A 27747-nucleotide genomic window follows, 5' to 3' on the forward strand; every position below is an offset into this window, starting at 1 on the left:
TTCAAAATGGTATTACTGTAGAAATGGTGCAAATTTCTGTCTTATTCATGTGTGTGTGTGTGTACTGACAGAGGGCTCTTGTAAATCTTTTCCTTAGAGTCAGATCAGGTGTAACAGATGTCTCAGAATTAATTAGACAGACATCCCAAAACAACACTTTCAACCCTTAATGACCCCTGCACCCAAAAATGAAGGGCTCTGACTGTAGAACATCCATGTTATTTATGCAAGGTTACTTTGTCAGACAGGACCACATGGACCTATCAAAAACACACACTAGGTTTGAACCTATAAGCCTGTTATTAAAATAAGAGTTCCATTATAAATTACATTTAGTGAGATTTGGAATTTAGTATGTTGATGTTATAATGTTCCTGTTTATAATGGCTTATTTTAATTAAACACACCTTAGCTTAAACATACTCTATGTAAAAGACTACTTGTGAACTTTGAACTACTTTTTTATTTTATTTAACATTTTTCATTACACGTTTCACTGCAAGAATTATATATTTAAAACAAATAATAATAATAATGTGAAAATGTTTCATTACAAATAGCAGTTTTTAATGTAATACATTTTCATTATATTACCCATAGATTTTTTTAAAACAAATGTTATCATTTAAAATGACCAGTTTTTAATTTAATACAAATGTTTTCATAAATTAGAATATCATTTTTTTAATTATGCATTTTTTATAATAAATCATATCATCAGTTACTGTCTCTGACAAATCAGTTAAAACAAGTTAGACAATATAAAATAAATACATTTAAAAAAAGGTGAAAGCTGAAGTTGATAAGAATGATAAATGTCACAAATTTACTGTTTTGATTCATGACTTAAACAGCGAAGAATCATATAGTATTGTATTTATTTATTTATTATCTAACATGATCAGAATTCTAAAAGTTTCTGTTCACATCCAGGTTTAATTGGGGAAAAAATATATATATATCCACATTTCCTGTGGTCTCATATTCTGAACCCTACTGTACGTGAAACCCACAGACCTCTAAGCTCTGCCTGGAATAATCCATCTATATGTAGCCTACAACAACAAAGCAACAGCAACAATCTCACATGCACAAAACATAAGCATGCTGCATGCCTGTGGAATAGAGAAAGGGGGGATGGGGAGAGCCTCTTTTCTCTTTCTCTTCCATCTGACTGTGAGTGAATGAGTGCTTAGGCTTTCAGAGCTGCTCAAGTGAACACAATAATCTAAAGAGAAAAAAGACACAGAGGGTGAATGGGAGGGGGGAGAGATGCCCACTGCGTGTCTTACAACGCCCACCTGCTTCTGTCTCTGGTGACATAATGACAGCACAGAGAGAGAGACTAGCTGGAGGATACAGTGCTGGATGAACGGAGGAGAGAAGGGGAGGAGATAGGAGAGGAGGGAGGATGGAAAGGGGAGGGGGTCTATGTATGTGTGTGGAAGAGAGAGACAGAAAGAGAAGCGACAGACGGCAGGGGCGGCAGCCGGAGGAAGAGTCACAGCGAAAGGATCAGTAAGGCAATCTTCTGGGAACGACAGATCCAGAGACACAGAAAACAGAGGGGAAGACGGAGCCAGAGGTAGGCTGCTCCTTTTTATTACGTTCATTTGCTTCATTATACCGGAGCTAAACACGAAGCAAGACCCAGCATGCACTGCACGAGATCATGCGTGCGATCGTATCTGTGTTTTGGTGATTATCTCCTCTAGAGGGGCTTTTTTTCTCTCTCTCTGAGCCAATCATATGGCATATGTGCAAATCAGCACTGCACTGCAGATGAGGGAAGAGAGAGAGGAAGAGAAAGACTGTGATGGAGAGAGAGAGTGAGAGAAAGAGAAAGTACTGATGCTTTCTCAACACTGCTGAGGAAAACGTGCACACCTGTTTCCATTATTGTAATTGTATGGTTCATCTATGTTCATTGTTTGTCTAAGGTGCATGCATTCCTGTATGTGTTGCACATGGTAGTGCAACAAAAACAGAATTAGGTCACTGCGAGTTGAATTCTAATGGTCTGGATCTGTTTCAGGGTTACAGAACCGCTATTTGTGCCAGAGCGGTACATATTTGAGTTTGGTTCATGCCAACAGGCAATTGAACTAATAATGAATTTGCTCTTGCAAAATAACGAGTCTTAACACGAGTACAGCCTCCAGACAACTTATATTCCTCTCAGATGATTGAAATATTTGAAGGTGGTCCAGGAAAACATTCAAACTAATGTCTCTATGTGTTTTTAATCTCTAACAAAAGGAGCTTCTGTTGTGATGGCTGACCTTTCACCCCTAGGGTCAGATTATTATTCATGAATCCCATTTGGCACTATGAAATCTCCCCCTGTTTGTCATAAACATGGACCATCTTCAGAGGCCCCAAAGACTTTAAGAATAAGGACTCAGTTGTTGGCATAATATTGTTCTAGATCAGTGGTTCTGAGCAAGGATGAGCACAAGATGACTTAAAACGATTCAATTATATTATAAAAAAAATAATGAATCCTTATAGTTTCAATGTTAAAAACAAATCAAATCTAATTTACGTTCCCCTTAATAACAACACTCACAGTTTCTGTTCATAAAAAAGTTAATTAGTAAGTAATTAATCACATGATATTACTAATTACTTTCTAAATCCCACATCAACCTCGACCAGTTGAACAATACAAGGATAGACATGAAACTGCTCTTTTAATTCTTTCAAATAAATAATATAAAATTGTATAAGTTATTCTTGAGCTGGCCAAAGTATTTAAAGGGACATCAATTTTGTCATTAGAAGTTAAAATTTGATGTTAAATCCACTATTGTTTTTATATAGAATTGTTCTATAATACAGTATTTAATGCTATTACATCAGAAGTAACTAATTAAATTCCAGAAAAATGAAGCGCAATCCTTTACGTTACTTTTTCAAGGAAAAAGTAAATAAATTACAGTAATTAATTACTTAGTAACACATTACACCCAATTCTGTTGATAACAAGCAGCATAATCATAATACAAGAGGAAATATTGAATATTCAGATATTGCGTTGGACAATGGGGGGCTTTTAGTCAAAAAGGCTGAGAACTACTGTTCTACATATCATTTAGTAAAAAAGTCATATACTCAGTGTTTTTTATTTGTATCTTAAATTGTCTAGGTCAAAATGTGATGCTTTATCTCAGACCTCACTTTGCCTTCCCAGATTCATCACCAGCACAGATCAAAATTCATCCTAAGGGATATAAAAACTCCTCTAACAATCATGTACATGCTTTTATCTCTGTCTGTGAAAACCTATCTATTTCGATAACCTGATCAACATCCCTCCACCATTATACCAGTTTAAAGGAGCAGTCTCCCACCTGCCCTTAGACAGCAGACACCATCCAGCTTTCAGCTGTGTAAGCAAACAATTCATTATGATTATTGTTAATAAGCTTCCCATCGGTCACCAGGCACAATCACTAAAATTCAATTCAAAGTTTTGAAGCTTTAGTGTGTTAGCTCATGCTAGTTTATTGCTAAACTAATTGTCTGACATCGTTTAAAAAACAGGATGTCCCGCCCCAAACTCAAACCATTGGTTGAGCAAGAAATTGACATGTCAAACTGCTCAATGACTAATGGTTTGATGGTGCATCAGAGCCCGTGTTTCACTTTTCAGGGATATTAACCTGCTACGGTATAAAATAGGGAATGTATTTTACATTGAGAAAATTACAACATTCCCATTTAAAGTTTGTTAATTACAATGAAAGAATAAAAAGACATTGAAATGTAATGAACATTTTTTTTTTTTATTCAATTTTTAAAATGTAAAATCCTATTCAAATGTGAGAACCCTGTGCAGGTGGCTGGTAGAAACAGAAGCTTCCCTATAGGTCAGATATTTTGCTCTGGTTTCCTTGAATATCCTCCAGACAGCAGGCAGACAGCACCATTCACGTATATTACATGTGTTTTATACATCCTTAAAAGTTTTTAACAACCAGACTGGATTTGATGTTCTGAAATTCAGCACACATCCGTGAGCATTAGGAAGGCCAAACAGATGTACTATCTGCTGAATACTGTGTGACCTAAACAGACCTCTAAAGCCAATAAGGTTGCAGAGAGGTCTTTGAGAGTGTGTGTGTGTGTGTGTGCATGTGTGTTGGTGTGTGTCTTTTTTACATCCAAGCCAAAAACACGAAAAGGGCTCTAAGCTGTTCCAGACAGAAATAGCACACATAATGACGTGTTCATGCATTTATGCCAAAACTTATATTTATCTTTTTAGGTCTATGAACAAGCCATACAACACAAACATTACACTTATACATAACCAGATATTATTCTTGATAAAATACCGTAGGAAATGTATTACAGCTATGCTTAATTATACACTACCCTTAGGGGCCAGTACAATTTTTTTTTATTTAATAAATTAATACTTTACTGGTATTCATTTGATGATAGACTATATACTTATTTATTTAAAGTTTCTAACAACAAACCCCCCCTTTTTTTCTCTATACTAGCTTTGTTGTGCTGTTTGTACCAACACACACACACACACACACATTCTTGTACATCTACCTTTATGAGGACATTCATTGACACAATGCAATCTCTAGCCGCTTACCCTAACCTTACCCATCACAACTAAGTGCCTAACGTGAACCCTTACCCTAAACTACCCTTAACCTAATTATAACCTTATCCCTAAAACCAAGTCTTGACCCTCAAACAGGCCTTTAAAGGGGTCTCAGAAAGTGAGGACCGGCCAAAATGTCCTCACTTTACTCTCTTTGTCCTCACTCCAATGGTCTAAAACTGAAACTGGTCCTCACAAAGATAGTTGTACAAGTACACACACACACACACACACACCTCCTTCCCCTGTGTATTGCTTCCACAAAGCTCTTTTGCCAATTACATCATTACCAGAACAGCATAAAGTGGGAATGACATCATCCTTTAGAGCAAAAGTGATTGTGGATTCCTATCTGTGGTAGTCATGATTGGATTATTAGTTTATATCTCACATTCACTCTCCTGATATTGCTGAGAATTGAATGTTGCTTTATGGTATTGTGGTGCCAGCAGCCATCTATCAGGCCCTTTTTTTTTTTTTTTTATACATCTGTGATTTGCCATATTACTGTGCAATCACATACTGTATGGCTTGTTGGATGCAAGTGTTGTTGTTGTTGTTGTTTTTTCACAGACAAACCAGGAAGTGCATATGATGTTATATTGTGTGTCACTATATGGAATAGTCACAGATGTTCATCTAATTATTGCCACAAATGTGATACATCAAATCTGTAGGATTAGTGGCTTGGTTATATACAGTGAACACACTCCTCAGTCTTGACATGTCCACCTACACCAGAATTCATTCTAGACTCTCAGTCTAAGCATAGAGGCAAGCTTCTCTGTAGCTCATTTCTAACTGGTTGAACTGATAAAGCTCACCCCATGTTACAACACCCCTTATGCTGAGTGTTACGAGGAAGAAAAACTGCAGTAGAGTTGCTATTTTTTGTCTCTCGTCTCTTTTCTAGACGGATCAGTGCTTGTGGAATTGCTATTTCTGTTTCACTGGGCATGCACTCTGAAAGTATGGCACGTCTGAATTGCTCTGGGAGAGTGTTTGTGAGGGAGAAAGAGTGTAAAAGAGGAAGTAGTGGCAGCACTCTGAGCTTTGTGTTCCTGCTGCGGCCTCTCGGCACCCACAGAAGAGCATCACTCCTCTCTTCCAGTCACTCTCTCTCCTCTATTCTAGCACTTTATCATGGATGAATATCCATTAATCTTATCAAGGCAATGCACACTCAGTAGAACTATATGAAATATAAGTTGCAAGCTTAAAAGTGATGGGATATTGATGTACCGATCTACTGCAGGTATTTAAACAGATTTCTAGAGCCTTGAAGACACCAGCAAGAGAGTGAGATGGTAGATGAATCATACATTGAAAATTTCATACATTGAAAATATGATTTTGTAAATTAGAGATAAAACAAAGAAAAATTAAACAGGGTTATTATAAAAAGAACTATTGGTGTCACAGTCCCGTCACATTGTGAGTTTGTTCCTGGTCAACAGTGATTGGAAAAAAATTATATTAATCATCATATTTACAAATATGATATTAATCGTATCATGTTGCTACAATTTATAGTAAATCTATATTAAATAATTATGGGATCTATTATTTATTAAAATAAACAGAAAATAGAAAAAACTTTGCTAAAGTGATTGTTTTGAACAAGTATTAACTTTATTAATACATTATAAAAAAAAAAAGTTTTGCTAAAGTATCAATACATTGTCCCTTTTGCCCCATGTGTGGGCGAAAAGGCCCACCTTGCCACCTCATACATTTTTAAACAAAATAAACCAAGCTATTAGCTATAAGCAGGGTTTTTTTCTAGTTCTAGAATATCTTTTACTAATTTATTGCAACAAAAATCAGTTATAAAATGATGTATTTAACTACACCTCAGTAGACTCACATAGGCTACATCCTCTTTCAACTGGACCTAAAAAAATACTTGCGGTTCATTGAGGGAGTCAATTGTGAACTAATTCGATTCACTACTTCATTAAAAAAGAACCGGTTCATAAGAGTTAATGAGTCATTTGTTCGCGAATCGTGCAGTAAAGTAAAAAAAAAAAAAAAAAAAAAAACGTGGACGCTAAAGATGTAATAGCACCGTCACGGAAGATGATATCTGACTACACTTAAAGTTATTGTCGCAAATGTTTACTTTTTGCCAAGCCCTTTATCGTAAACTAAAAACTACAATGAAAACTATTGCTTTTGAAAACACTGTCAGGACTGTGGGGTGCATAGCCTATACTTCTATAATGGTTACCTCTTTTTTTAGGTCAACCCCTTCCTTATCGATGAAAGAAGCCATGCCAGTCCTCTCTGCAGGAGCAGGTAAGCTGCACAAATTTAAACATCTAAACAAACACACTTATGTATGTACAGTCACAATGACGCTTACTTATCTCTGTTTACATGTAGGGTTGCATGAGACGCTTGCCCTGCTGACCTCACAGCTGCGTCCAGATGCCAATCACAAAGAGGACATGGTCTTCCTCAAGGATGTCTTCAGTGAGAGAAGTCTCGGCTACCTGATGAAGGTGTGTAGGTTTTGCACTGATATATGTTACACATTTTTTCACTACATGCATTATTTACCTTAGCTTATTTTTAAGGTATGGCAGCAAATGTGTAAAAGACCAATCTTCTCCAGCTCTGTGTACATGTGCATTGTGCTTGTCTTCTTTAGATCCATGAGAAGTTGCGTCAGTATGAAAGGCAGAGCCCCACCCCAGTTCTCCACAGTGCCTCCACTCTGGCAGAGGATGTAAGTGCTGCAGTCTGTCATATCACCTCACCTCAGGCAAGATTAATGGCCTTTTACAATAATATATGAGACTAGAGTTTAATGGTATCTGGGGGGAATGAGGGAACACTAAAATGCTTGACACAGCATTTTCTGTTACACTTACTTGAGAAAGTAAATGAAATTGTATAAGAATTTGTGTCTCTAATGTATCCATAATCTGAGGACAGATTTGCTCAAAAATGTCCCTAGAAGTTGGCTAAAGAAATATTAGAAATCAGAAGACTGTTTTAAAGAAAGCTAGCTTGCTAAATGCTTTGATCACGGTCCACCCTTATTGATTGGCAGGTGGCAGAGGAGTTGCAAAGTGGACCGATGAGTGTTGAGGAAAAAGAACTGCTACATTTGCTGACATCACCTCATCTCAAGGTACAAACAACACCTTCATTGTTAGATCTTCGTTAACACGGTTGGCCAGAAACAAAATGTAGTTGTTCATATCCCCCCCTGCTTGTTAGGCGGTTTTGTCAGTTCATGACACGGTGGCGCAGAAGAACTTTGACCCTGTGCTGCCTCCTCTTCCCGATGACTTTGAGGATGAACTAGATGAGGACTCTGTCAAGATCGTCCGCCTTGTCAAAAACAAAGAGCCACTGGTGAGAGAAAGAAACAATGCCAGTTGCACAAATACAGTGACCCTGAAAATATTAGGACACTTGAACCTGTGTGTTTTTAGTATTATTTACATACTAGTAGTGCTGTCAAATTGACTCTAATTGATCTAACATAAAGGTCTTTGTTTACATAATATATGTGTGTGTATATATTATTTGATTTATATATATATATATATATATATATATATATAATATGTCTGTGTGTATTATACTGTATATACACACACAAATATTTATATATATATATATATATATATATACAGTACACACACACACACACTTTTAGTTTAAGTTTTAGTCATGTAAAACTAAATAATTATGTGCTTTTGTCATTTTTATTAGTTTTTATTTATTTCTATTTGGTTTCATTTTTATTTGAATTTATTTTTTTGTAATTTTAGCACTTAAACGTAATTTATTTTGGTTAGTTGCCAAGGTAACATTTTTAATTAATGTTTGTTCTTCAAGTTTTTCATCTAAAATATATATTTCATTTATCATATCATTTCATTTCATTTCTATTTCTATTTCTTTATTTATTTCATATTTTCATTTGATATGGAAAATGATTTTTAATAGTTTTAGTTTTAGCTAACAAACAACGACTTGAACAACACACAAGAAAGCAAATGATGCAAGAAAATGTATGCACTGTAAGTGTGACTAAAAAAAGTCCAAATAGACTATTTGAGATCACTGAATATGATTTTTTTAAGAGATAAATTGCTCAGGATTCAAGACAATTTCATTTGTCAGCAGCATCAATATTTAGGTGATTGTTGTTTGGTGTTTCTCTGTCCCTCAGGGTGCCACTATCCGGCGGGATGAGTCCACCGGGGCCGTGATTGTGGCTCGGATCATGAAGGGCGGGGCTGCAGACAGGAGTGGTGAGTGACACTTCAAAGAATTTGTCTTTAATCTAGAGGTCTCATTTTACTCCATGCTGGATTCCATAATAATCATGATGCAAAGCTATTTTACCAATTATACTCCTGAAATGTGTTTTATCTTTTGTTTTAATTACCATTCCATTATATCAATGGAAAACCATTGCAGTCTTCAAAGGATCTGTATTCATCACTAAAACCATTGAAGTTTCTGAATATCCCTGCACCTTTACTGAGATAAGCTTGTTATTTTCACCTCTGTGATGGGCATATGCGTCTGCTGCAGTGGCCCATCTGTGGTGGTCAAGGAGGGTCTCCTGAGACCCAATCAACCGACTCAAACAGACTCACTAACCACCTGACCACAGCTGTTGCCATGGGAATATAACCCATGCTGTGTGTGTGTGTGGTGGGAATGATCTTGGTCATTAAAAATTCATTTAACTATGCCTATAAAGTGTATTGTGGATCAAACACAGCGGGTGCAGCTTGAACATGTAGTAGTGAATCTGTAAATCAGGTATCCTTCCTCTCTCCACAGGTCTGGTGCATGTCGGTGATGAACTGAGAGAAGTCAATGGCAGCTCTGTAATGCACAAGAGACCAGATGAGATCAGTCAACTACTGGTAAGGAAGACCTCCTGACTTCCTTCACATTCATTTGGCATGATTAATTATAATGATAAAAAACAAACAAAACAATTAAACACATTAGCACAAAATGAACAAAGGTATTTTTCTATCATCAAAGCATTTCAAGCTTGACACAATATCTTAAAGGGATAGTTCACCCAAAAATGCAACAAAAAAAAAAATCATAATTTCCTCACCTTTATGTTGTGTCAAACCTGTATGACTGCTGAACATACCTTCTTCTGCTGAACATAAAACAATATATATATATATATGTAATGCGTCCATACAATATATTACTTTGTAAAGCCGTTTGTTGCCTATTTAATGCATTTGCATGCCACAATTTTAATGTAATTGTCTCATGTAGTATAATAATATAATTATATTATTAAAAGTACACTATGTAACTTTTTTTTGTTCAGAATTCATAGACTGTGTTAAATGGATGAGTTATAAAAAAATATATATCTTTTTTTAAATAAAAAAATAACAGTTGTCATGAAGGGCAAAATTAGCTATATAGACCAAAACCACTTTTTGCACCAGGCTGTAAACACATTTTGTTCTGCTGTAAAGTTGGGCATATTAACATGGGGGTATATGGGATTGACTCTCTTTTGCAGCCTGTCTCTAGACAGGAAGGTTGCCACTTGTCAGTACATCATCATTCCTTCTTCCAAAGCGAGTTTTTGTCTTACTCTGATTCACTATGTTAAGCCTATTATAAGTGTTTATATTTTAGCGGGACTTAGCGGGATGGTTTTCATGGGAAATTGCGTACATAATTACGCCACTCGCCCGTGCGTGTCTCGTCATATCCGTATTATATTAATAGAGAAAAGTTGCTACTTTGAAGCGTGTATGGTGTGGGAGTGGCATAGTTGTCACGATAAACGAGAAAGGCTAACATGGAGCAGCTAAACCTCAAACCTCCAGAGAATCACCCGTTTTAAAAAAACACTGAACAGAGGAGAGTCCGCAGGCAAAAAGAGAACAAGACAGAGCTCGTAATAAAACAAGAATCAACATTGGCTTGGATTTTTGGAGATGGCAAGAATTGAGGGATTTAAAATGTAGTAAAGGCAGCGCATAGATGGTGTTTTTATTACTCAACAGGTGAGAAAGGTATTTTATAGATTGCCATATGTAGCTCTCTAACAGAGTTCAGTGGCATTATCTATTGTGAAGGGTCATTTCACTTTGGTTGTTGTAGTGCTGTGCTGGAATTTATTTTCAAGGAAGTACCGTGTCTATTAATGGTATAGCTACAGTAACGTCTTCAGATAGTCAGTTTAAGATCCTTTCCATCTAAACCAGTTATATTTCATAAGCCTAGTAGTGAATGATTTATGATCAGTAGGATAATCTCTCTCTCTCTTTTTAGTTATGAGTAAGAAGAACCATATTCATCTACACAGTCACACAGAGCCGAGGCACAACCAAAACAATGCTGTGCCGCAAAATTCATGCAGTTTTGTTTTTTAACTGCTAGAAGGCCAAAAGTTACATAGTGTACCATTACCTTTAATAACAAAATTATATTATTTCAATTTTGGTGGTTTTCTCAGCAAATATTGTGATTAATTGTGAATAATTAAATGAATTAGTTGGCATATCATGTACTTGATTTGATTTACCTGTTTAATATAAAATAATCACCTTAATCATTCCCATTTATTGTCAAAACAGAATCATTTGAGCAGTTTTTTACTTTCTTAGTCTCAATCACAAGGCTCTATCACATTGAAGATCATCCCAGCGATCAAAGAGGAGGACAGGCTGAAAGAAAGCAAGGTGATTGACTATGAAAATAGCATAAAACCTAGCAATTTAGCAGTAATCAGCCCAGCATCTCTCCAGTTTTTTTTTTCTTGTCCAATGAGTTTGTATCTTGTTTGTACGGTGTGTCTTCTTCAGGTCTACATGCGGGCACTGTTTGATTACACTCCATTGGAGGACAAAGCCACACCGTGTCAGGAGGCAGGGCTTCCGTTTACACGAGGAGACGTCCTGCAGGTGGTCAGTCAGGATGATCAGACGTGGTGGCAGGCCAAGAGAGTGGGAGATTGCAGCCTGCGTGCAGGACTCATCCCATCCAAACAGTTTCAGGAGAGGTGGGACAAGTCATCCATAAAACACACACCTCAGAGATGTTTAGTTTGCATGAAACTGCTAAATATTTTAGGAGCTCCACTCAAAAACAAAAAAAACAAAACACTTTTTGCTCTCTCCAGCTAAATTTTGCTGGTGAACATCTTGGCTGTGCTGGTCCCACACTTTGACTGGTACTAAACCAGAAATGATCTGCATAAGCCAAAATATACTTTAATATAATTTCGGTAGCACTTTTACAGTCCATGTACATACTATGTACTTGTTATAGTAAATGCAATGACTGGGTGATAACTAGGTACTAACCTCAATCCTACCTCTAAACCTAACCTTAACCCATGTAGTTATCTTAAATTACCAAGTACTTTCTTAGGTAAGTAGTGTACACTGTAAGTACAATTGTATTTAAATATATTTGTAATGACTCATTTGCAATTGTGAAGTTGCTATTTAGTACATTGAAAATATAGTTACAACAATGAACAGACTCAGAAACAAGGGAGAATGAATGCAAATGCAATTTATTTATAAAACAAAAAACGACACAAACTAACTCAAAATATCAGAGAAACGCGGAAAATCAGGAACAGAACTGAAAGCACTGAGCACATCAATGAAACAGCCTTGAAAAAACTGGGGTTTAAATACACAAGATAACAAGGGACAGGTGAGGGTAATTAAGCACTATAGCCAGGGTAACTATGGAGACAAATAAGGGAGCTAAGGAAAACACAGGAAGTGAAAGACAGGAACAATAAGAACAGAAAATACACTTCAGCATAAGAGTCCTTGAACACAAAACAGGGGAAACAAGACAGGAAGTAACAATAATAACTCTTGAAATTAATATTTAAAAACATACCACAGTTCAAATTATATTCAAGTACTTTACTTGTGATTTAGTATGTTAGTCAACACATCAAAATAAGCATATTTCTTTAAAGCATGACACAAGTTTATTCAAACATAATGATTTAAAAATGTATTGTTAAGTAAAACTTTAATTTTAAATTATTACGACCTTGACTAGCATTTTTTAAAACACTGTAATGTGTTAAGAGATACAGTTGTGTACTTAGTTATTGAGCAGTTGCTAAATCAGGTGTAAATGGACAGTGTGGCTGCTGCATCGTTGTTAATAGTTACAAATTAAATCAAATTAAATTATCAATTATATTAATTCTAAATTATTAGACAGAGATGGGCCAGTCTGTCTTTTTGTCTTTCATCTCAGCAGGGTGTATTTTGGATGGATATACTGATAATAGTTTTTTTTTCTTTCACCAATGAGTTTGTTTGATCTTGCTCAATAGTATATGATGGCTCAAGTCAGACCGGCACAAAATATATTTGCCAAGGGATTTCATGTTTTTCAACAGTTTGAAGTTCTTCTCATATGGTTTTCCCCCTCAGGCGGTTAGCCTTCAGAATAAAAATGGGCACTCTTCAAAACTCCAAGTCTCCCCAAAAAACTGTCTGTGAGTATTTCAGAGTGATTCTTCTTTCCTTACCGAAAACCCCTTCAGTTATTAATCAGTGTTGACTAACGGGAGGCATAATTTGCTCGTGTGAAGTGGCCAGGTGATTATTGAGCGCTTCATGTTCACTAATCTAAAGCTGATTAGAGAACAGACACATCTGCAGATTAGCAACATGCCCCGCGCTCTCTCTCTCTCTCTCTCCCCCTCACTCACAGACTCTCATTACGTGTGTTATATCTGCTCCTCTTCTGCTTTTTCCTTTTTTACTGCATCTCTGTGTTGGTCTCACTGTTGACCTGCATTTTGTGGGAATGATGCCATTTATGATCAATCTCTATGTAATAAACTCCAGGGCCAGTATAGCATCTTTTCCCATTCAGAGTAAATGAATTCTGCAGTTTTGTCTCCTTTCGTCGTCATCATATATTTTCCTTTTCCTTTTCCTGCTGACACCAGATGACCAGGGATGTGATAAAGGTTGGTCTTCTAGATCTGAGTTCACACATTCACGCAACACACACATATTGGTACCACAGTGATTAGGAAATTAGGCCAGTCTGTCACCTAATCTAATTTAATTCCTGGAGAGAGACTACAACTGCTGTTACACTGTACACACACACACACTTTGGGTTTCCATGTTTTATGTTTTACCTGGGGCTAGTCCCCTCATGTGGGTCATGTTGAGATCACACAACCATCCAAATACAAGTACCTTATCAGTAACACTTTCGCATATGGAATAAATGAATCTGGATGACTGTAAATACCACATTTTTACAATGGCATCAGTAACTGACACCTCTTGCTTTTGCATAATACTACATTAACACCGTTAGGTGTCAGTATAAGACAAGTCCAATATGAATAGCATTTAGACCAGTACAACAGAAACACAAAATTACTGATTATACCTACAAGTATTCCCAGTTTTCTTTCACAGATTGTCTATAGCTGTCAGGTGATGTTATATTCCATTCTTTTTTTTAAATTTCTACCGCCTTTTCTCATCTCTTTTTCAATCTAAGGGCCTCATTTCCATTATTTGTAGGTTATAAAACACCCATTGTTTCCTTTGAGTCCCACTCAACCACAAAAGCAAATCCTAATATTTACATTCTATCACACCATCATTTTCTTCTTGGCAAATAACTCTTGGTTGACCACCACAGCCGTCATTTCAGTCTGCTGAAACACCTGCTGCCCGCCCGCCCACCCGCCCGCCTACCTACCTACCTACCTAATCGTTGAACCTGCTTGTGTAACTAGTTCTGCAGCCCTGCTTTTCTCTCCTGATCTCCTCTGCTCACTCCCTCTCTCCCTGCTTGCCTCCCTACAGAAGACTGTGACTGTGAGGGCTATTTCAATGGACAGTACATAGGTGAGAAACTGCATGCCCTCTCCTGTACCCAGGCAGCGCCTGCCAAATCTGAAATGTACTAACCTTCTGCCTGAGTGAGCATCTATTGCTGCCTGCCTCTTTGCCAAGAGCTATGGCCTTGATGAGGGGAGGCCGGATTGGGTATTTAGCAGCGTGAAGGGAATTTTAGCTTTCTCAAATCTTTGACTGTGAAGAAGCCAATTTGCAGTGGTGCATTGATGTTTCTCTGGAAGAGAGACTGAGAAGCGGGCTGCGATTTATTTATGTTTCACACCTTTGATTTTGCATAGTAATAGAGCGAGTATGTGAGTGGAGCGGAACAACAGCAATTTCTCCTCAGTAATCACTGCCGGGTTTTACATTTCACGCTCCTTACTCAGCGGTGGGCCTGTTTATGGTCATTTCATGTTTCCTCTGATCGGATAGCTATCGAATTGTGAAAAGAACAGATGCAAATGCCCTTCAAAATGCATTTGAGACAGATTGCAATCCAACCCAAAATGGTAAAAAATAAATGTGTAGGTTAGAAAAAGGAGTAGCCAGATACGACACCGCTACAACACGCATCTCAATATGGCCCGCTGGAGATGAGTATCTCTTTTCAGGAAGCAGACGCACAAACTGCCGCAAATTAAACTCTACGTTCTGCATCTCATCCTGAAGCTCAACACATATGCCATCTTCATTAAAAGTGGTGAATGCTAAATTCTCTCACTAGTGCTGATTCTGCTCTCTCTCCTCTTTGATCTTGAAATAAATTGCTACACATAGCTTATCTGTTACTTTTATTTGTATATGGCGTGGGAATTGAAGATCGGACTTGTATTCATTTTGCAGAGAAATATTTATGTGGAAATTAAGTGTAAATGGAACAGTTTTAATCCGATCAGTAAAAAAACATGAAGTGGTCAAAGTGTAAATAGGCTCGATGAAAGAAACTCCACTAAAGTAAAAGATGTATTATGTAGGCTAAGTAAAATAACATTTATGCAATTTATGTACCATTGTGAGCAAAATTATGCAAGCTTGTTTCCAACATGGAATAAAATAAAATAAATATCTCACAATTCTGACTTTTTAAACTCACAATAGCAAGTTCTCTTTATTCAGACTTTGTTTCCGAGTTCATAACTCGCAATTGAGAGCAAAAAGTCATTTTTGAGAGATTTAAATGTGCTAATCTGAGAAAAAAGCCAGAATTGTGAGATATAAACATGCAATCGAGAGAAAAAAAGTCATAACTGCGAGATTTAAACGTGCTAATCTGAGAAAAAAAAGCCAGAATTGTGTGATATCTCAATTATCTTTTTTATTCCGTGGCAGAAACAAGCATTGTTCACCCGTCACATTTGTCTGTCAATATTCTTCACAAAAGATTTTGTAATTTTGATTAACACCTTTCCAGTAATACAATTAATATAACATTCATTTTAAATAATATGATTACAATAAAATAAAATGTTTTCATTTTTACTCATTTAATTACGTATAGCACATAAGCAGTGGTTTTACCATGGTGAATTCTTGCTCACATGATAGTGTTTAATTTGATTTGATTTGATTTATAAGACAAAAATAGTGAAATACACTCATTTGTCAAGGATAACACAATAAAGTAAAAAACTTGTTTCAATTGCGGTCCTTGATGTAAAGCACAAACTTCACTCATAGTGACAGGTAACTTTGGCATGGCATACTATTATGAATACAAAGCTACAATAGGTTTCAACATTTGCAAAGTTTACAATCACAATTAAACATCCACACAATACACTAATACAAAATCATCACTAAAACAACCTATCTAATAACCAACTTTTAATATTCACACTAAAACCAACCATATTAGAAATACTTTTGATATCCAGAGGCAACCAATTCCACAATTGAGCCCCTGAGTACTCAAAAGTCCTACGGCAATACATAGTTTTAAAGCGAAATAATGTAATATCCATGAGACTTTGCCTAGTATTATAAAGATGTCTCTCACTTACCCTAGAGAAATATGTGTTAAAATATGTAGGAGCTCTTTTATTGACCAATCCAGATGTCTAAAATGAGATACATCAACATGTGCAAAACTATTAAAACCTAAAACCAACCGTATAAATTTATTTTGCGATTTCTGTAACTTATCCAACCATACACGAGACAAATCAGACATCCAAGAAATGCATGCATACTCAAAATGACATTGAACTAAACATGATGCAAGTAGTTTTAAATTTAGTTTATCCATAAAACGAACAAATTTTGTTCTAGCATTAACCTTACCTAAAGTTTTCATAGCCATACTTGCACCACTCAAATCATTGTTAAGGACACAGCCAAGATAATTAACACTATTTCTGTTTGATATTACACTATCCCTTACCTTGATAGACATGTTAGGAACCTTGTTCAGTTTAATTTTAGACCCAAATAATGTGAATTCCGTTTTACCTAAATGGAATAAGAGTTTATTTTCAGACAGTCAGTCTTTTACTTTAATTAACTCCCCACTTAATGTCACTTATATTTTACCGATATCCTTGTCTGAAATCAGTAATGTCCATGATGGAGTGGTTTTAAAACGGGTTTGGAGGGATTGAGAACTCCAACACTCTGACTTACAAGTAAAACATTCATAGCTCTAGGCAAAATCATGCTCTGCAACGCTCACATACTCTGATGATAAAAAGAGAGGAAAGGTTTGTCATCCCTCTGAGTTAAAAGTGTTAGAAACATGTCTAGCATGTTTCAAGTCTCATTAGTTAATGACGCTAATTGGAGGAGCTGTTAAGAGAGTGAAGAAAGAGAAGTGATATTCAGTTCATATGGTGTTAGATATTTCATTCACAGGCTATCACACTATTTACAGAATGTGTAGCAGATGCAGAAATCTTTATAAATAGGCCTATGTGTTAGTGGGGACGACCAACAGGCTGACAGCTTCTCATCTATCTTCACTTTCTGACACCAGTCTCTTTCTTACGATCTGTGAAGATAAGCTTGACAACGTTTAGATTTATATGACTTTCTGTGGTTGGCTCGAATAAGTAGCTATTATTTGAAACACTGGTGCAATTTTTCAGCACAGAAACCTTATTGTTCACCAATCATCTGTAATTTATTTCATTTTTCCCAAGTGGTAATTACGCTTAAATAGCATGTGATGTGATTATTTAAATTAGTGCAAAGACGCCTCTTTAAAAAAAAAAAAAATTCTACATTAGGATTGTAATGGATTGCTGTTTGCCAATCAAAATGAACATTGTACAAAAAAAAAAGCTTTTGTTTTTTTAACTTTTCTATTAATCATGTCAATAGTAACTGATTAAATAATAGACAAATATGTAACTTAAAAGTTTGGGGTCAGTAAAGATATTTTGATAGAAATAGAATAGAATACTTTTATTCAGCATAGACTGAAATGGATCAAAGATGACAGTAAACCATTTATAACTTTATATATAACGGATTTCTATTTCAATTTGTCATTTCTTTTGAACTTTTGAAAAAATATTAAGCAGCACAGCTGTTTTTAACACTGATAACAAATGTTTATTGAGCAGCAAATCAGCATATTGATTAATGATTTCTGAAGGATCATGTGACACTGAAGCATGTGACTGAAGTAATGGCTGATGAAAATTACATTTTAAAATATATTCATATAGAAAACAGTTGTAAAAATATTTCATAATATTACTGTTTTACTGTACTTTTGATCAGATAAATGCTAACTTGTAGGGCACATATCATTAAGCGAAAATCATTCTTAGTGAGACTTTTCCTTTGGTTCAAATATGAGCAAATCTTAGATTACATTGAAACTAGATGAGAATAATGACCTTACCTTCCTCCCCTCTGGCAGGTATAGTACTTTCCCTTGCCTGGTCTCTATGTGAATGTATTCCTCTCTGCTGCCTTCTGCTTTATGTAGTCCTTCATCCCTAAAAACCCCACCCCTCCAAAACCACTGTCAGGCTGCTGCCCTTCTATAGGACACTCTGCACATTCCACCCTGCACGATTGGCTGTGCACTCACTCACTGAGTCAAGTGTGTGATATAGCTAATGTGCGTGACGGCAACTCTCAGCCCTTAGCCACTGACCTAGAATCTTTTCAATAATCTAATAGTGTAAATACTGGGAAGCGCCAAAGACGACAGTGGGAAGGCTTTGACGTCAGATTTACTGACAGCAAGGAATCTGCCTCCACAGAATATTATAAAGCACCAGTAAATTTGAATTTGTCATTTAAAACATTCGGCCTATCCCTTATTTCCAAACTGACTGTTTCTTAAATATTTTTTGATCGTTTGTTGTTGTGCTGCACTCTGTTACATTTAGCACATGTTACTATATTTAAATCCTGCTGATTTGTGATGACGTGCAGATTTTGAGCAGGCCAACTTTTGGGGTAGTGCTGATGCAGACCTCAACAGAATTCACGGTCAGTTCTAAATTATCTCAGAAGTGAAAGTCTAAACTGATTTTGGGTCAGTTGTTGAAGGCAGAGTGTGGCTTATGCACAAGTGTGAGGTGGTCTAATGCGCATTGTAGTCTCTTCGAAGTGTAATGCAGTGGCACCCTCCTGTGGCCAGGTGTTTTCCTGGGAGTTTTACTCAGGTACAGTCCTCAATCTTCCCACCACTAACCTCCATGTCCTGAAATATAAAACCCTTTACAACATTTTTCATAACATCAGCAGTACTGCTAGAGGGTGGGGTGAAGATTACAGGAGTTACGAGTTACGATACAGGAGTTTCATTGGAGTCAGACTATGGCTAATCACTGCTTGCTTTCAATATTTTATCTTTATCTGTATCATTACTATACAAAGTGAAAGTGTGAGTTCTTAAGAGTGTAAATAGAGTAATCAGTTAAACTGAACTATGATTAGTCTTTTGATTGTCTTTCACATTATTCTGTCATTATAACTATAAATACATTAAATATACACTACTATTCAAAGGTTTGGGGTTAGTAGGATTAGAAAAATGTGTACTTTTATCCAGCAAGGATGCATTAAATGCATAAAAAATGCAACAAAAAAAATGCTGTTAACAAAAATATTATGTGATAAGTAATTAATATTAATTAATTATGATCAACTGTTTTTTAAGAAATGTTTCTTGAGCAGCAAATCATCATATTATAATAATTTCTGAAGGATCATGTGTAGACCTTGAGTAATGATGCTGAGAATTCAGCAGAATAAATTACTTTTTGTAGTTTTTACTGTATTTTATAAAACTCCTACTGACCTCAAACTTTAAATGGAAGTGAAAATAAATAAAACAAATAGTCTTGTAATTGTTTTTTTTTTCTTTCTTCTCTTAGACATGTAATAAATAATGTTTTCTGATTTTGTGACTGTCTCTCTCTCAGCCGGTTTAAGGAGAAGTTTTCGTCTAAGTCGGAAGGACCGTCGTGGTTCTTCAGGAGAGGCCAATGTTTCTGACCAGAATGACACAGAGTTCCTGACCTATGAAGAAGTGACACGTTATCAGCAGAGGCCCAATGAGAGACCCCGATTAGTTGTTCTCATTGGTAAGATAATATAAAACATAATATTTCAACTACAGTTTTGTATTCTGTGTATATTGTGCAATGTTTAATTTTGGTGGAATAAACTGTATTATTTTACAAAGTAAACAACAGCCTATCAGTTCAGTCAACCTTGTGTCCTATTAAATATAAATATATTTATTGTGTTCGCATTTGCTCAAATAGCAAAAGAAAAACACCACAGTAGTGTTTTCACAACTTTCAAAAAGAGATAATGTTGTGATAACGGCAGGCAGAAGAGAGAAATACATCAATTTTACCATCACTCCCACAGCCGCTGTATTAGAAACACCCTCACAGCAGCGTTAACTAGTTTCTTGTCATTTGATGGTAATATAATACAAAGTCAAGTGTTATAAATGTACATACATAAAAAAAAAAAGAAAATGTAAAAAAACTTTGCAGGATTTACGATGTTGATGACATTAAAACGCGTCACAGTCTGTGAAAAGGGTCCATTGGCAGCTTGAGCAAGGAAGCTAACTTTTTTTACCATGACTAGTATGTCTTACTCGGCATACCTAGCAATTCCAGAAAATATACCGAATCGGGTATTATAATTAAGGAGCTACACTATTCCTTCCATAAACCACTGCCTGTATCAGGAAGATGTTTGCCAACACAGTTCACTGCATCCCACATTCTGATGATACACTGACCCCCAGTGGCAATAATGATTTTACTCAGCTTCAGAAAGTCTCTGTGATCTAAGTGATCTTCTGAAATACTTTTTTCTTGTACGTTGCAATCTAAGTACATAGACTACTATAAATGCTCTGATTTGAACTTGCTGCTTATCTTTGCGCAGGTTCTCTGGGAGCACGCATCAATGAGCTGAAGCAAAAGGTCATTGCAGAAAATCCCCATCGCTACGCTGTGGCTGTGCCCCGTAGGTCTTGCCTCATTTCCTATTCAGGATGAAAAGAGTTTCCTGATAAATACACTAGCTACATTATGCACTCATAGTTCAAACCATTAATATTCAAACTTTCCAGTGTTTTTAGACTTTAGAAATGACCTGTGTGAAATTTTAAATCACCAAAAATTTTCATTGTTCACTCACCATCATGTTGTTCTTCAGATGAAACAAAATGCAAATTTTGGAAGAATATCCTGGCCTATATATATACATACATACATATACAGTATATATATGTGTGTGTGTGTATGAAAGTGAAATACTGTAGGACTGGGTGCAAAAACACAAATGGACCACTTTGATGATATATTTATGGTCCTTTTGCATTCTTTTTGAAGCTTGAAAGATTCGGTTCCAATTATAATTGCACGAAAAACAATCTTTGGGATGTTTCTTTTTGTGTTCCCCACAAAGAAAAGTCATGCATGTTTGGCAAAACATAAGGGTGAATAAATGATAGCATCATTTTTCAACTATCCCTTTAAACCACATGACATTTTTGGCTCTCTGTCCTCCATCACAGACACCACACGGCCCAAAAAGAGCCACGAGAAGGAGGGAGTGGAGTACCACTTTGTGACTAAGCAGGCCTTTGATGCAGATGCACAGAATAACAAGTGAGTGCTGCTGTGATGTGGTCTTCTTGTACTGCTGCTTTGAAAATATATTGTCCAATTGTCATACCCTGACTTGTCTGCAGATTTATAGAGTATGGAGAGTATAAGGAGAATCTGTATGGGACCAGTATAGAGGCCATTCGCTCCGTTCAAGCCAAGAACAAGATGTGTTTGGTAGATGTACAGCCTGAGGTAAATAACAGCAGCTTTTGCCCTGGGTGTTGATTCAAGAACTACTGTAAACATTATCATTTATAATTGACATGAAAACAGCAAAACTATTCTGTGATCAGCTTAAATTATGCACAAAAGCATTATGTCGGAAACACTTAAATTTAGGGTTCAATTCTCACTCTATTAACTAGTTGCTTTTTAGCATGCATATTACTAGGATATTGGGTGTTTATTAGTACTTATAAAGCACATATTAATGCCTTATTCTGTATGACCATATTCATATTCTTCCTTAATCCTACCCAATACACCTAAACGTAACAACTACCTTACTAACTACTATTTGGAGTTTACTGAAGCAAAAGTCGTAGTTAATAGTTAGTTAACAGTGAGAATTGGACCTGGGGTGTGCGATATCACGATTTTTTATCGTGTTCGGTTAAAATGTCTCCACAATCTGCTTTTGAAGAAATATTGTATAGTGCTACAGTGTATTAAATCAGTTGCAGTTCTGGCGCCTCCGTCCCAACCAGAGCCGGACAGTAACGGAGTACATTTACTTGAGTACAGTACTTAAGTACAATTTTGAGGGATCTGTACTTTACTCGAGTATCATTTTTGGGGAGTACTCATGACTTTACTCAAGTACATTTGAGAGGCAAATATTGTACTCTTTACTCCACTACATTTCTATCCATAACTGTGAGTACCCGTTACTTCTAAAAAAAAAGGAAAAAAAGAAACATCTCGGAAACCCTCAATTTGTTGTTTCCCTCTCAAATGTGATTGGATTGTGCAGGCGCCACTGATTGGGACAGCCTATCAGCAATTACCTTCAGCTTTCCGCCAAAGTGAACTCCATGGTCAGATTTAGATAAGAGACGAAACCATGGACGAAACAATGGATGAAGACGCAGCAGGTCCATCCCGGGAGCGATCTTTTTTTTCCCAGGATGGTAGGGGAAGACTCATGAATATTCATTAGGGAAGTCATCCCTGATTGGTCTTAATCCCAGTGACGGGTAGGTTTAGGGGCGGGGTTAGGGAGGTCATAAGACCCCCAGTGACGGGTAGGTTTAGGGGTGGGGTTAGGAGTAGGTAATCAGACCAATCAGGGATGACTTCCCTAATGAATATTCATGAGTCTTCTCCTGCATCCTGGGAAAAAAATATTGCATCCCGGGAATGTGCCAACCCGTGGCCCCACCTCGCCAGACTATTTAAATTTTCTGAACAAGTTAATGATAGTTTTCGCTTCAAGTGTTTGCTGTGTTTACCAATGTAAGCACTGTGGCAGTAGTAATGCAATATTTGATACTCAAGTACTTTTAAAAACAAGTACTTTAGTACTTTTACTTAAGTAGTAAAAAGTACTTTTACTTAAGTCATCCAAGTGGATGCTGCACATTGGTGGTGGTTGAGGAGATTCCCCCATCTATGTAAAGCGCTTTGAGGTCTCAGAAAAAGCGCTATATAAATGTAACGAATTATTATTATTATTATTATTATTATATAAGTAGACATCTGACTGTAGTACTTTTACTTGTACTTGAGTAAAATTTAGCAAGGGGTATCTGTACTTTTACTCAAGTAATGTAGCTGTGTACTCTGTCCGCCTCTGGTCCCAACACACTGTACAACGCGATGTACATTCACATCACATGTTAACACAGAGGTCGAGTTACACTCACGGGATACTGCAATTCACAGAAAGTTAATTATTTGCATGTGCTTTAAAGCCTTGTCGTTTAAACATTTCATTCACGTGCTGATGCGCTGCTCTACATTTACATTTAGTCATTTAGCAGACACTTTTGTCCAAATGCCTTGCAATTTAGGACTAAATTAAATATGAGATATGATATTTTTGCCATATCGCCCACCCCTAATTGGACCCTAAGCTTAAGTGTGACCCATATGTCTTATTACATGTTTTGTAGATTTGAATCTATGTTGCTTTGTTGATATTTACAATTTTCATGTATCACTTGGCCAAAAGGAAGTCTTTCTCTAATGCTGACATGTACTGACTGGCTTCACCTTCAGGTGGAGCTACTTGCCTATTGCAAAAAGCATATTAGTTGTGCAAAACCACACACAGCACTTTACCCCCGATGGCAAGAATCCTTCTTATGGACATGGCAGGAATGCTCTCATGCATTTTTAATGTTTTAAAAAGTACAAAAGAACAGAATTTATTTGAAATACATTTTTTGTAACATTATAAATGTCTTGCTAAGTATTCATTTCTTTAAAAAAAATCGTATTAACCCCACATTTTGAACAGTACTGTACATATGTGGCCCTGGACCACAAAACCAGTCACATGGGTCAATTTTTTTACATTGAGATTTATACATCACCTGAAAGCTGAATAAATAAGCTTTTCATTGATGTATGGTTTCTTAGGATAGGACAATATTTGGACGAGATACAACTATTTGGAAATCTGGAATCTGAAGGTGCAAAAAAATCGAAACATTGAGAAGTTGTCCATTTATGTTTGAGATTGTGCTGCATTCACTCACAAAAACAAATGTTTTATATATTTATGGTAGGAAATTTACAAAATATCTTCATGGAACATGATCTTTACTTAATATCCTAATGAATGATTTTTGGCATAAAAGAAAAATCGATAATTTTGACCCATACAATGTATTGTTGGCTATTGCCACAAATATACCTGTGCGACTTATGACTGGTTTTGTGATCCAGGGTCACATATATAGATAGTGTCATTTAACCCTTCACATTACTGGTTTTGTTGTTTGTCCTGCCACAGGCTCTGAAGGCCCTGCGGACAGCCGAATTCAAGCCTTATGTCATTTTCGTAACACCACGAATCCCGGAGAGTCGCAGACGCCGCAGTGCCGGCACCTCGCCGGGTGGAGGTGAACATGGGCGAATCACAGTGAGTCTCATCACAGGTTTAGATCACTCAGCTCTCAAGAAACCCTGTAGCACTGATCAACAACAATTCTCCCAACCTCTCAAAAATCAGCCTTGAAATTGTGTCATTTAGCTTAGCCATGATTGTCTAGCTTTAAAAAAATCAGCTTACGGTTTGTCTCACTTGCAAAATGTATGGGAAAATCACATAATCTACAGGCACGGTATATCTAGCTTGATTATTATTTTTGCACACATCTTCAGACATCTCTTTCATTTGATTCTCTCTATTAATATTCATAATATTCATCCCTACACTTTCTCATCTCTTCATTTTCAGGAGGAGGACCTGCAGGAAATGCGTCTGTCTGCACAGCAGATAGATCAACAATATGGTCATCTAGTGGATCGGGTCCTGATTAAGGAGGACACTGCCAGTGCCTGTGCAGAACTACGTAGCATCCTAGAAAGACTGGAGCGGGAGACCTTCTGGGTTCCAATGAGCTGGGTCAAGGCCTAGGAACCCCCCCCCCCCCAGCTTTATTTCAGACTGTTGACCAAGTAGAGGTCCACTGAAGGCTTCTTTTCCTCCATACGGTGCAGTCGGACTGCACACGTCCTCCTTGGCCTGGATTCTTTCAGCCATCCACCATCTGTAAGGGAAGGTAGAGTTCTGTGCAGAATGGATTTTTCAATCCCATTCACGCCATCTCCCGCCAAAAATATGATATATTTGATCCTGTTCCCGCCAAAAACGTTCACATTTTGTCCTGTTCCCACAAACAAAAGCCCGTAGGAAGAGGCCTTAGTGGATTTTTCAGTCCTAGTCTGGTTAGAATCTGTATTGTTCTGGTGTTGCGCACTCACACAATGCTACAGATCTCCAGAATTGTGCATGCTGTTATTATTAGATAATTATACTTTGCGGGAGCCCATGAGTCATTTTTTTTCTCCTGCTTCCTGCAAAGGTGTTGATCCAGGAACATGTTGCATTTAGTGAAATCCGGTTCTGCCACATATCAGTATCTTTCCTCCCGCACGCGTACTCAGCAATTCAAAACTTGCCCCGGGCCGCACTGTTGTGCCAGGTCCCGCATACCTCTTAGGGAAAGCATAAAGAGACTAAACAAGAGACTTAAAACTTTAATGGGAACAGGCCATTGAGGGTGTCTGTCTTGATACAGATTTTGTTTTCAGGCTGGGACATGCAGGCACATAAGCACTTATATAATTTATTTTTTTAATGACTTTAGTTATTTATTATTTGCATTGTTGTGTCAAAACATTTGTTTCTTTGATACTTTGTGGCTTCCTTTTAGGTTATTTAAAGTTTCAGTAGACTGTTCATTAAAGCAATACTTCAGTTGCGAACAGATTATATTTTCAGAAAGGTATTAAATGTGGAATTTGGTTTCCATAGAACTCCACATCTGGCTACAGCAAGTGGGAAATTTGCAGATTGAACTGTACATTTTTCTGCAATGCACAGTAAGCCTTTCCCACGCACACCCATGCAGAGACTCATTTAGCAACTGTAATTACTTCAAGTTTGAAATCATTTGAAGTTTTGATTTCATAAAGTGTTGCCTATCAGACTTAATTGTCTAATTGAATCACAGAAATCAGGTTATTTTTGAAGAGCACGATTGATCAATGTTTAACAGGAAAATATTAAACTCCTGCTGTGCCAACAACTGTCTCAATACACCAAGCTTTTCTTCTCAAAGATTTTCTTCATTCGGAGGGTTACGAAATACCACGGCAAAGCACTTAAGCTACACATTATCCTTGTAAATATGTAACTAAGCTTTCTGGAGTTTAGGTTTGTTAGTTGTAGATGAACTAAGACAGTGTTGAGTTGAGACAGTAATACACAAGCCCTTTATTTTAAACCAGACTTTGATTGTAAAGGTCTAAGCGACAGTTCAGCGTGCATATGTTACAACTGCATTATGAACTCATGCATCTTTTCAGGTTACACTTTTTTTTAAGGCGTCCTTGTTACAGTGTAATTATACATTTAAGTACTGAGTAATATTAATTAACTACATGTACTTACTATAGGGTTAGGATTAGGTTTGTTGTAGGGTTAGTTGCATGTAATTATGCACAATTTATAGTTATTATTACAGTAACTTCATGTAACAAGGACACTGTAAAATAAAGTGTTACCAACTTTCACATTCACAATTTCTCGAGAACTTTCTACCATTTCCCAACATATCATACAAATCTTCTTGATCCTACCTCACCTTGTTTTTGAACTGAAATCTGTCGCTTTTGTTGTAAGCTGCCATTCTTTGGTGTCAATTCTTAATTGTATGTCATGTACTGATTGCAAGTAAAAAACAAAACTTATCAAGAAGTTGCCTGTCTTGAATGTGCAAATGTGAGTATTATGACAAATGCTGCCTCTTATTACATATTTGTCTATTGCATTCAGACAGAAATGACAGTGAGCAGTACTATGTGCCTTTGAGGATTATTCTGTCAGCCACTCTATTGTGCATTAACATTATGAATATATTCTTTGCTGCGGGCAATCAAAACCCGAGACTGCGTTATCCCATTTCCAAGCTCACAGGCTATTGCTTTTTCTGCCTCATGTTAGATTGCATTTATGACAGTTTGACAGCTGCTGTCCTAAAACAGAACTGAAATAAACAATGTTAGATTTGTACAAAAGATTTGTTCAATAAAAATCTCAGTTCAATATTTGAGATTTCCACAAGACATGGATGAATCATTTCACCTAATATGTAAGCAAAAAGGTATACACATCAATCAGACTAGGTGCTAGTTCTGCCAAATTCAATCTGGAAGTGATGAAAAATGAAGAAAACTGCCAAACAACATTCCCTCAAGTGGAGTCATCCTTTAATTCTTTTAAAAGCGTCAAAGAAAAGCCAGGCGTCCGATCAAACAACCCAATGTTGGAGACCTCTGAGTGTCAAGGCTTGCTTATTCATTAGTAGATCATGGTCTTTAATTGGAAAATGGGCAGAAAGGTGAAAGCTTGGCTATCTTTAGCCAGCTTTAATTCACAGGTCCCTGAGCAGTGGCATATTTGTGTGATAGA

At 36.7% G+C, this 27747-nt stretch overlaps 1 protein-coding gene across 1 annotated transcript; it reads left to right on the top strand.

The window, feature by feature from the left end:
• Window positions 1–1385: 1385 nt before the first annotated feature.
• mpp3a (MAGUK p55 scaffold protein 3a) lies at window positions 1386–27335 on the top strand. Its single transcript, XM_084402362.1, has 19 exons — window positions 1386–1585; window positions 6870–6925; window positions 7013–7131; window positions 7281–7358; window positions 7686–7766; window positions 7856–7993; window positions 8820–8901; window positions 9443–9528; window positions 11257–11331; window positions 11455–11651; window positions 13063–13127; window positions 13587–13607; window positions 14470–14511; window positions 19887–20048; window positions 20875–20955; window positions 21509–21602; window positions 21686–21794; window positions 24562–24690; window positions 25009–27335. The coding sequence occupies exons 2-19, from the start codon at window positions 6889–6891 to the stop codon at window positions 25186–25188; spliced, it is 1776 nt and encodes a 591-aa protein (XP_084258488.1). The 5' UTR covers window positions 1386–1585; window positions 6870–6888; the 3' UTR covers window positions 25189–27335.
• The last annotated feature ends 412 nt before the right edge of the window (window positions 27336–27747 follow it).

Source organism: Rutilus rutilus (assembly GCF_951802725.1).
Source record: "Rutilus rutilus genome assembly, chromosome: 1".
Taxonomy (NCBI): domain Eukaryota; kingdom Metazoa; phylum Chordata; class Actinopteri; order Cypriniformes; family Leuciscidae; genus Rutilus; species Rutilus rutilus.